The sequence below is a fragment of the Botryllus schlosseri genome, chromosome 10, assembly GCF_051294905.1.
Source record: "Botryllus schlosseri isolate E-star chromosome 10, Bs_hap1, whole genome shotgun sequence".
Taxonomy (NCBI): Eukaryota; Metazoa; Chordata; class Ascidiacea; order Stolidobranchia; family Styelidae; genus Botryllus; species Botryllus schlosseri.
In genome coordinates, this window is record NC_137245.1 from 7,147,723 (window position 1) to 7,160,137 (window position 12,415).

General features: G+C 37.9%; 2 protein-coding genes across 2 annotated transcripts; one reads left to right on the forward strand and one right to left on the reverse strand.

The window, feature by feature from the left end:
• On the reverse strand, nucleotides 1-2,009 carry LOC145449016 (uncharacterized). Its single transcript, XM_080327479.1, has 2 exons — nucleotides 1,523-2,009; nucleotides 1-668 (listed from the first exon to the last, which is right to left on the reverse strand). The coding sequence occupies exon 2, from the start codon at nucleotides 653-655 to the stop codon at nucleotides 44-46; it is 612 nt and encodes a 203-aa protein (XP_080183605.1). The 5' UTR covers nucleotides 656-668; nucleotides 1,523-2,009; the 3' UTR covers nucleotides 1-43.
• An 8,111-nt stretch (nucleotides 2,010-10,120) lies between these two features.
• Nucleotides 10,121-12,158, forward strand: LOC145448837 (uncharacterized). The gene is made up of 2 exons (XM_080327291.1): nucleotides 10,121-10,640; nucleotides 11,495-12,158. The coding sequence occupies exon 2, from the start codon at nucleotides 11,508-11,510 to the stop codon at nucleotides 12,117-12,119; it is 612 nt and encodes a 203-aa protein (XP_080183417.1). The 5' UTR covers nucleotides 10,121-10,640; nucleotides 11,495-11,507; the 3' UTR covers nucleotides 12,120-12,158.
• The last annotated feature ends 257 nt before the right edge of the window (nucleotides 12,159-12,415 follow it).

Consider the following 12,415-nt stretch of genomic DNA (forward strand, 5'->3'; position numbering starts at 1 on the left):
CATATTACGTGAAATATTGTATTGTGGTATACAAATATGCAAACTATTCTTTCAATTCGACAAGTCTAGTTAACGGATCGATTTTCAATCTACCGACACAGTTTTTAACACGAGTGAGTTGATATTTCTTCCCCGGTACGAGCGAGGCTTTGGTCCATTGATCCAAAACCACCTCGCCAGTATCATCCTTCAATGTAAAACTGTATAATTTCAACCCCTTCTTGGTGTCAGAGTTGACCGTCTTCTCCTCTCGAGAAACACACGTAGCGGCGATCGAAACGTATTCGTCTTTATTTCCGTATACCGATTCACAGGTCAATAATGGGTATTCTTCAGTCGTATGTCTCGATTTTCCATGCAGAGTTACTGACGAAGCCCGTCCCAGTAATACAGTAGGTTTGCCAGTAAACTTGCCAATTTGAACCCAACCGGATTTAACCATGAGTTTCTTTCGTTTGGAGAATGCTTTCTCAATGTTCCCGAACAATTCATGGTTGAAACACGTGAAAGATATCTCTTCGTTATTACCATCGATGAATATACCTTTAAGATATTGACTAACGGCACCTCTTTTGGGTGATGAGACGAATTTGACGCCGACGTGAAAATTTGAAACTGGTCCGACTTGCATACTGCTGACGCTGTTCGACGCCATATCGTTTGGTAATCTGAAAGTCGTCAACAAATCCGTTGTCATTTATAGAATTAGGTGCGTGGTATTGAGTGAGTTAACAGTCTTTGTATAATCCTGATGACCCGTGTGAATAGACTTGGATTGGTTAAACAGGAAATTCACTAAAGCGCAGTGCGCTGTGCGATTTTGAAAAACAGATGTCCGTGGCGGTGTTTTGATCTGTGTGACACACTAAATACGTCCGGTTCTGAAATTCGGAAACGCGGCCTGTTTGCAAGAGGAGTTACAAATCCCGCGATCGTTCACAAGATAATACCTAAGACATAACCATCGCTCGCGACTTGGTGTTACATACATTCCAATCACTCACGAGGTACTATTTTGGTAATTAATTCGTCACAGAACTGGATTTCACTGGTAAGATTTAATATGTAACGAATAACAGAACCGTCGCAGACGGTGATTCGGATACTGACAAATTCTCACTTATTTCTGATCCACCCTAATCCTCTGTGAAGTTGACGCCTATTGAAAAAGGTGTGAAATAATTGTAAATCCTACGTCGCTGACACAATAATGCATCAGACATAGCGATCTAGTTATAGTACGGAGTCGGAATCCATTCGCGAGATGTTCTATATGTAAATTGAGATAATCCGAAACCAAATATTTTGACTTGGGTGTAGTGTGAATTGAAATAGGATTGACAAACATGACTACCAACTTTCGCACAATTATACGCACATTGATTTGAAACAAGTAATGAAACATTGCAACTCTATTCCCGATCCCGCTTTCCGTTTGTCAAAGAGATATTTTAACATCTTACCATACTCAAAAGAATTATTCACAACATTAACAATTGTTAAAAATCTAGTTTTCACTTACTTGATTATATCACTACAACTCACAAACTTGAATTAATCCATCGTGGTTGAATGCTAAGACTTGATCACATATTTGTTGAACACAGACATGACAAAACACATTACCGAGGTTTTATAAACTAGTCATATTACTCTACACATCTATCAATATCAGACTACAAGTCGTCAAACTTTTTGTTAAATGTAACATTACACTTTTGGAATCGGATTCGTTATAGTCATACAAATTGTATTAAACCCAACACCAAAACAAAAGGACTTTTTAGTTCATTGAAATCAAATCATTCGTCTTCGACTTGTGCTTTATTAGATTGCACGCAACAATTCGTTTCGAATGAGTTGTATCCAAAGTTAAGATATCTTTGCGCCCACGGATATAGATGATGAATCAAGCTAACACAATCACAATCGACGTTTCTGAATATTTCACGGATGCAATAAACTAGATAGTGTCGCCTATCTAAAAGTACGCATGCGTTCGATTTCCAGACCGACTGTTGCGATGTTTAGGATTCACTTGCAATAACCATGGGTGAGGATTTAACATCAATGTCGTTACTGTCGGAATTTGTGACAGAGAATTGAAACATATGCACTTTACAGAGTGTGAAAATATCACTTTGAGTATCGAGTACCGTTCGAAGCTAGCGATCAATTCTTAATCATTTCAGTAACTCCCCATTGTGTGTGCTAAATGTAAAATATCGCGAGGTTATACACTCTAAGACTTTGATCATTACAAAAGTAAATTGTGATATGTTTGTTAGATGCATCCAATTCAACTAGAAGTGTCTAGTGCCCAACACTCGTAATATCAAAAAAGTACTTGCTACACTGTTATTTGCTACGTGTTATGCATTGTTGTTCATTTGTAGTATTGAATGAAATTGTTCTTGAACCCTCAAATAATAATTCCCGACATGAAACCAAGCCACTGAAAGTCGTTACCATCACGAAGATACAATGTGTACGATGTTTGTCAAATGTGTCCTACCTGGCCAACAGAAAACAATTTTCACTAGCTTGGTAATGAAACCGAAGTCTCCATTCGATATATTGTTTGCGTCAAATACTTTACAACGAACACATTTGCGTGGTTGAGCTTTACATCATCAGACTGTCATCTGTACATCAAGAATACACCCGACTTGTAACTGGATCGTTTACCTAACCGAGTTGTATGCACAGTTTGATATTTTTGTCATTTAGTGATTGCTGAACATACCACTTCGAAATACTGCGTTGATCTTAATTTCCATCATCGTGATAAGTGAAGTACATTTGTTTTGAATTTATAACAATAGGCTTTTCTACGACATGATAAATTATTGACAAGTTCTGCTTAGAAGATTGGTTGCATATCACGAAAAATAATATACCACACATATTATTACTGTTACTCCATTCATCGGTATTTTTTCCGTTGTCGATTTTCAAACGAGTAAAATTTATTACTTGAGTTGCTCTGCTTAATGTAAATGTAAACTCGCCCGTCTTTCAACAACAAACAATGTTAAAAAAGTATGCAATCAAACACAACAAGTTTTACGATACTAATTATTATCCCACATAACCCATTTCTTACCGAAGACATATGAAATACATTCATGTTACACGAAAATATTCGCTCATGCTACAAACCTGTACAATGATTGGTGGTGCTTTCAAACTGTTTCGATACCTCAAGAACTTTATTGTCTGAACGGTTGTTCATTTATCGTAATAATCAAGTAGTTCAACATAAAACTAGTATTAACAGAAACACCAGAGTTGTTTACACAAAAGTTTGTGTGTGTACAGTATACGAATACCATTTGTAAGTCCAGCACAATTGTGGTATCCATACGAGTTTAGTTAACGCAATTTACGACACCGAGGTCGCGTCATCTTTCGTAAGACAACAAACCAAGGCTTCAGGATATGTCCATGTCATAGCAATAAATCAGCTACTCCAACAACAGAGTGCATATGTTTCTAGTTACGGCGCTTACATCTTACACACAAATCAATCTACTTTGCTAACGAAAAGTGGTAAGTCATCATATGGTTGTCCTCACAACTAAAACATACTATCATACAAAATGGTCGTTATAGTTTGCACACCAACGGTACATCGTACAAGTAACAAGTCTCGAGAATCCAGTTATTCAAAAAACGTGAAAGTATTTCTACACCAAGTCGTTATGTTGACGAAAGCGTATATTGTAATATCATGATCGATTTGCATTCGTTGGTCACAAACTGTCACTACTCTAAATAATTCTTTTTCACTCAAACACAAACGCATACTTGTCACCATTCGTTTTCATCAAGCACGAGTTCAAGAAACTTACTTACTACGATATGAATTTTTATTTTTATGTTGTGTAAATAGGTAATAATTAATTCAAGTAACACTATATCAACATCATCGAGTTGTGCTAATAGATTTACATGTGATCTTGTGGTTTTCGTCGGGACATACAGCACGAACTAACTGTAGACTCCTCTCTGTTGTACAGCTACTCGGTAATCGAAATGCATTAACATGTAAACAACGATCTTGTTTCGTCACACCAAAAATATGTTCACTGTCGCGATACTCCGCACAAGACGTGCATAGCCTTTTCACACTCGTAATAGTATACCAACGTCAAGCGATAACGTTTAACAACACCAACGACACTAAACCCACGACGTTTACCTATGTAAAATTACCACTTTCACTTGTCAGACCTGACTAAACATATTATTTTCCTTTGGAGATCTGACGTTTACCCAGAGTAAGAAACCATTTTCACTTGTAAATATTTTTTTTCCTCGGCTAACAAACCTTTTTTCACTTGGAAATATATTTTTTCTCTGGGTAACAAACCTTTTTTCACTTGGAAATATATTTTTTCTCTGGTTAACAAACCTTTTTCACTTGGAAATATATTTTTTCTCTGGGCAACAAACCTTTTTCACTTGGAAATATATTTTTTCTCTGGGCAACAAATCTTTTTCACTTGGAAATATTTTTTTCCCCGGGTAACAAACCTTTTTCCCTGAGCAACAAACCATTTTCACTTGGTGGTCCGTCGTTTACCCGAGTAAAAATATCATTTTCTTTTGGAGATCCGGCGTTTACCCCGTGTAACAATACATTTTCACTTGGAAAAATACTTTTACCTAGAGTAACTAATCATTTTCTCCTGGGTAACAAACCCTTTTCCCTTGGAAATATATTTTTTCCCTGGGTACTAAACCATTTTTGTTTGGAAATATATTTTTTTCTCTGAGTAACAACGCCATTTTCTCTTGGAGATGTGATGTTTACCTAAGTAAAAATATCATTTTCGTTTTGAAATCTGACAACCACACGCATCAATTTGGTATTTGTTGTATTGGCGACAGTTTGAAATTGATTACAACGAACAGTGACGAAAATATAAACCGACAACCGGTTTCAGAGTATACCCGCATCGATCGCATCGCATCTATATCATCGGTTAACCACATGAAATAACAGCATACCATTGGATATCGAAATGTATGTTTTGGAAATCGACGGATATTGTATGTCCCGGTGTGTGTGTGTCTGTGTGTGTGTCCGGGTTCGTGCTTTAGATTTTCCAGAGTCAAAATGTCTGAATAAAACACCTCCTCGACTTTGGTAGCTGGTTGATACACGGATAATGGTGTTCGGAAAACGGATGAATTTATGTTCCCCATGGCGCTAACAACTCTGGGTTACTTGTGAGTTTCCTCAGGTCTGTTTACTATATTGTGTCTTTACTGATCAATACATGTCGCTCCAGTCAGCTGAAACCGGATCACTAATACGAGAAAGTGTGTGGGGGCCTGATCTGGATATTCACTCATGAACCAACGACCAATATTCAAGTAAACATGGTACAGACAGTGTTTTGTCTCCATGAAAAATACCAACCATCACATACAAGTAACGTCGCGATTGTTCACAAGTATTCGCGTAAACGAGGTGTACAAACAATGTGTCGGTGTACAAACATCATGGAAAACAAATTCATGTTCTCAAGTCTCATCATGCGACGACTCTGTACATTCAATGTGGGCATAGATGACTTGGAGACAGACAAGCAGCCATATTTGGACGTAACACGGTCTTAGTTTGAACCGACCTCCACCCAACTTGCGAAAAATCAATCTCACACGAGTACAGCCCTTTCACGGATTCACACCTTGATTTTGCAAGATTGTTCGGATTCTCAGGTAGACTTGTATCGTGATACAGACTTCGACATAATTGGGTTGCGTAACTCGCTCAATCCCTCCACGTATTGTTCGTCCTAACCTGCGAACTTTTTTGCTGAGGCCGCAGTGTTTCACCCGGTGTAATGTATTTGGCGATCACCATCGTTATCAATCTTTCACGCGATGAATATGTCAGATGTCGCTACTCCCACATAACGACTACAGATAAACATCGTGAGCAGTGACTCCGGATTGAAATCGTAAACAGGGACTCTGTGTGTGTGTGTGTGAATCTCGAGTTCGATTACGATTAGATAATGTAATCCAAGGTGTGTCTCTGCGGTTGAAGACTGATTTCATGATAACCACTCCGCAAGAGGGCGCTGACTCGTAATTCTACATGTCGTTATAAAACGTGGTTGGAAACTTTTGGTCTAGTTGATCCAGCTACGTATTGAAACAGTTCACTCACGCAGACCGCTGAGAAAACGTCGTCGTTACCTAGCCATATCCACGAGTAAATATGGGACTACGCGTAACTATCCATAGATTCCTCTGGCCCCACACCGTGGTTTTACGACACAGACAAGATGCAGCAGTGGAAATATTAAAAATGAAAAACGATACCTTGGTGACATTTGATTTGGATTTCACACCTGATGAACCATACACTCGATTGGTACATTGGGAGGACAACTCTATCGTCAAGGTTGAGGGAAAAGAAATGTACAGATTTGTTGGTGTTGTGGATATTCAGCGAAAATCGGGATGCGTGATAGTACACGGTTCGCATATTTGACTGAGAATATATCGGTATGCATAATGCAGTGTTCATTGTATCATGTCGTGTGTCATCTATGCCCCACATTGAATGTACAGAGTCGTCGCATGATGAGACTTGAGAACATGAATTTGTTTTCCATGATGTTTGTACACCGACACATTGTTTGTACACCTCGTTTACGCGAATACTTGTGAACAATCGCGACGTTACTTGTATGTGATGGTTGGTATTTTTCATGGAGACAAAACACTGTCTGTACCATGTTTACTTGAATATTGGTCGTTGGTTCATGAGTGAATATCCAGATCAGGCCCCCACACACTTTCTCGTATTAGTGATCCGGTTTCAGCTGACTGGAGCGACATGTATTGATCAGTAAAGACACAATATAGTAAACAGACCTGAGGAAACTCACAAGTAACCCAGAGTTGTTAGCGCCATGGGGAACATAAATTCATCCGTTTTCCGAACACCATTATCCGTGTATCAACCAGCTACCAAAGTCGAGGAGGTGTTTTATTCAGACATTTTGACTCTGGAAAATCTAAAGCACGAACCCGGACACACACACAGACACACACACACCGGGACATACAATATCCGTCGATTTCCAAAACATACATTTCGATATCCAATGGTATGCTGTTATTTCATGTGGTTAACCGATGATATAGATGCGATGCGATCGATGCGGGTATACTCTGAAACCGGTTGTCGGTTTATATTTTCGTCACTGTTCGTTGTAATCAATTTCAAACTGTCGCCAATACAACAAATACCAAATTGATGCGTGTGGTTGTCAGATTTCAAAACGAAAATGATATTTTTACTTAGGTAAACATCACATCTCCAAGAGAAAATGGCGTTGTTACTCAGAGAAAAAAATATATTTCCAAACGAAAATGGTTTAGTACCCAGGGAAAAAATATATTTCCAAGGGAAAAGGGTTTGTTACCCAGGAGAAAATGATTAGTTACTCTAGGTAAAAGTATTTTTCCAAGTGAAAATGTATTGTTACACGGGGTAAACGCCGGATCTCCAAAAGAAAATGATATTTTTACTCGGGTAAACGACGGACCACCAAGTGAAAATGGTTTGTTGCTCAGGGAAAAAGGTTTGTTACCCGGGGAAAAAAATATTTCCAAGTGAAAAAGATTTGTTGCCCAGAAAAAAAATATATTTCCAAGTGAAAAAGGTTTGTTGCCCAGAGAAAAAATATATTTCCAAGTGAAAAAGGTTTGTTAACCAGAGAAAAAATATATTTCCAAGTGAAAAAAGGTTTGTTACCCAGAGAAAAAATATATTTCCAAGTGAAAAAAGGTTTGTTAGCCGAGGAAAAAAAATATTTACAAGTGAAAATGGTTTCTTACTCTGGGTAAACGTCAGATCTCCAAAGGAAAATAATATGTTTAGTCAGGTAAACGATGGACTGACAAGTGAAAGTGGTAATTTTACATAGGTAAACGTCGTGGGTTTAGTGTCGTTGGTGTTGTTAAACGTTATCGCTTGACGTTGGTATACTATTACGAGTGTGAAAAGGCTATGCACGTCTTGTGCGGAGTATCGCGACAGTGAACATATTTTTGGTGTGACGAAACAAGATCGTTGTTTACATGTTAATGCATTTCGATTACCGAGTAGCTGTACAACAGAGAGGAGTCTACAGTTAGTTCGTGCTGTATGTCCCGACGAAAACCACAAGATCACATGTAAATCTATTAGCACAACTCGATGATGTTGATATAGTGTTACTTGAATTAATTATTACCTATTTACACAACATAAAAATAAAAATTCATATCGTAGTAAGTAAGTTTCTTGAACTCGTGCTTGATGAAAACGAATGGTGACAAGTATGCGTTTGTGTTTGAGTGAAAAAGAATTATTTAGAGTAGTGACAGTTTGTGACCAACGAATGCAAATCGATCATGATATTACAATATACGCTTTCGTCAACATAACGACTTGGTGTAGAAATACTTTCACGTTTTTTGAATAACTGGATTCTCGAGACTTGTTACTTGTACGATGTACCGTTGGTGTGCAAACTATAACGACCATTTTGTATGATAGTATGTTTTAGTTGTGAGGACAACCATATGATGACTTACCACTTTTCGTTAGCAAAGTAGATTGATTTGTGTGTAAGATGTAAGCGCCGTAACTAGAAACATATGCACTCTGTTGTTGGAGTAGCTGATTTATTGCTATGACATGGACATATCCTGAAGCCTTGGTTTGTTGTCTTACGAAAGATGACGCGACCTCGGTGTCGTAAATTGCGTTAACTAAACTCGTATGGATACCACAATTGTGCTGGACTTACAAATGGTATTCGTATACTGTACACACACAAACTTTTGTGTAAACAACTCTGGTGTTTCTGTTAATACTAGTTTTATGTTGAACTACTTGATTATTACGATACATGAACAACCGTTCAGACAATAAAGTTCTTGAGGTATCGAAACAGTTTGAAAGCACCACCAATCATTGTACAGGTTTGTAGCATGAGCGAATATTTTCGTGTAACATGAATGTATTTCATATGTCTTCGGTAAGAAATGGGTTATGTGGGATAATAATTAGTATCGTAAAACTTGTTGTGTTTGATTGCATACTTTTTTAACATTGTTTGTTGTTGAAAGACGGGCGAGTTTACATTTACATTAAGCAGAGCAACTCAAGTAATAAATTTTACTCGTTTGAAAATCGACAACGGAAAAAATACCGATGAATGGAGTAACAGTAATAATATGTGTGGTATATTATTTTTCGTGATATGCAACCAATCTTCTAAGCAGAACTTGTCAATAATTTATCATGTCGTAGAAAAGCCTATTGTTATAAATTCAAAACAAATGTACTTCACTTATCACGATGATGGAAATTAAGATCAACGCAGTATTTCGAAGTGGTATGTTCAGCAATCACTAAATGACAAAAATATCAAACTGTGCATACAACTCGGTTAGGTAAACGATCCAGTTACAAGTCGGGTGTATTCTTGATGTACAGATGACAGTCTGATGATGTAAAGCTCAACCACGCAAATGTGTTCGTTGTAAAGTATTTGACGCAAACAATATATCGAATGGAGACTTCGGTTTCATTACCAAGCTAGTGAAAATTGTTTTCTGTTGGCCAGGTAGGACACATTTGACAAACATCGTACACATTGTATCTTCGTGATGGTAACGACTTTCAGTGGCTTGGTTTCATGTCGGGAATTATTATTTGAGGGTTCAAGAACAATTTCATTCAATACTACAAATGAACAACAATGCATAACACGTAGCAAATAACAGTGTAGCAAGTACTTTTTTGATATTACGAGTGTTGGGCACTAGACACTTCTAGTTGAATTGGATGCATCTAACAAACATATCACAATTTACTTTTGTAATGATCAAAGTCTTAGAGTGTATAACCTCGCGATATTTTACATTTAGCACACACAATGGGGAGTTACTGAAATGATTAAGAATTGATCGCTAGCTTCGAACGGTACTCGATACTCAAAGTGATATTTTCACACTCTGTAAAGTGCATATGTTTCAATTCTCTGTCACAAATTCCGACAGTAACGACATTGATGTTAAATCCTCACCCATGGTTATTGCAAGTGAATCCTAAACATCGCAACAGTCGGTCTGGAAATCGAACGCATGCGTACTTTTAGATAGGCGACACTATCTAGTTTATTGCATCCGTGAAATATTCAGAAACGTCGATTGTGATTGTGTTAGCTTGATTCATCATCTATATCCGTGGGCGCAAAGATATCTTAACTTTGGATACAACTCATTCGAAACGAATTGTTGCGTGCAATCTAATAAAGCACAAGTCGAAGACGAATGATTTGATTTCAATGAACTAAAAAGTCCTTTTGTTTTGGTGTTGGGTTTAATACAATTTGTATGACTATAACGAATCCGATTCCAAAAGTGTAATGTTACATTTAACAAAAAGTTTGACGACTTGTAGTCTGATATTGATAGATGTGTAGAGTAATATGACTAGTTTATAAAACCTCGGTAATGTGTTTTGTCATGTCTGTGTTCAACAAATATGTGATCAAGTCTTAGCATTCAACCACGATGGATTAATTCAAGTTTGTGAGTTGTAGTGATATAATCAAGTAAGTGAAAACTAGATTTTTAACAATTGTTAATGTTGTGAATAATTCTTTTGAGTATGGTAAGATGTTAAAATATCTCTTTGACAAACGGAAAGCGGGATCGGGAATAGAGTTGCAATGTTTCATTACTTGTTTCAAATCAATGTGCGTATAATTGTGCGAAAGTTGGTAGTCATGTTTGTCAATCCTATTTCAATTCACACTACACCCAAGTCAAAATATTTGGTTTCGGATTATCTCAATTTACATATAGAACATCTCGCGAATGGATTCCGACTCCGTACTATAACTAGATCGCTATGTCTGATGCATTATTGTGTCAGCGACGTAGGATTTACAATTATTTCACACCTTTTTCAATAGGCGTCAACTTCACAGAGGATTAGGGTGGATCAGAAATAAGTGAGAATTTGTCAGTATCCGAATCACCGTCTGCGACGGTTCTGTTATTCGTTACATATTAAATCTTACCAGTGAAATCCAGTTCTGTGACGAATTAATTACCAAAATAGTACCTCGTGAGTGATTGGAATGTATGTAACACCAAGTCGCGAGCGATGGTTATGTCTTAGGTATTATCTTGTGAACGATCGCGGGATTTGTAACTCCTCTTGCAAACAGGCCGCGTTTCCGAATTTCAGAACCGGACGTATTTAGTGTGTCACACAGATCAAAACACCGCCACGGACATCTGTTTTTCAAAATCGCACAGCGCACTGCGCTTTAGTGAATTTCCTGTTTAACCAATCCAAGTCTATTCACACGGGTCATCAGGATTATACAAAGACTGTTAACTCACTCAATACCACGCACCTAATTCTATAAATGACAACGGATTTGTTGACGACTTTCAGATTACCAAACGATATGGCGTCGAACAGCGTCAGCAGTATGCAAGTCGGACCAGTTTCAAATTTTCACGTCGGCGTCAAATTCGTCTCATCACCCAAAAGAGGTGCCGTTAGTCAATATCTTAAAGGTATATTCATCGATGGTAATAACGAAGAGATATCTTTCACGTGTTTCAACCATGAATTGTTCGGGAACATTGAGAAAGCATTCTCCAAACGAAAGAAACTCATGGTTAAATCCGGTTGGGTTCAAATTGGCAAGTTTACTGGCAAACCTACTGTAGTACTGGGACGGGCTTCGTCAGTAACTCTGCATGGAAAATCGAGACATACGACTGAAGAATACCCATTATTGACCTGTGAATCGGTATACGGAAATAAAGACGAATACGTTTCGATCGCCGCTACGTGTGTTTCTCGAGAGGAGAAGACGGTCAACTCTGACACCAAGAAGGGGTTGAAATTATACAGTTTTACATTGAAGGATGATACTGGCGAGGTGGTTTTGGATCAATGGACCAAAGCCTCGCTCGTACCGGGGAAGAAATATCAACTCACTCGTGTTAAAAACTGTGTCGGTAGATTGAAAATCGATCCGTTAACTAGACTTGTCGAATTGAAAGAATAGTTTGCATATTTGTATACCACAATACAATATTTCACGTAATATGTATGACCTATGTGATTCGACAACTGGGTTAGTGCGGTGTTGTTCTACTGATCGAGGTGTGAAAATTGCGCTATCGCGATGAAGTTGCGACTGTGAACAGCAGACTATTCTGTAGGCGCGAAACAGCGAATAAGCCGAAAGTATTATTCAGCTAGCAATCAATAGCGAAAGAGAACACGATCGGTCATTTGACGCGACTAAACTACGACATCATATATCATAATTTACGATCAAACTATTTCACACTGATCGTT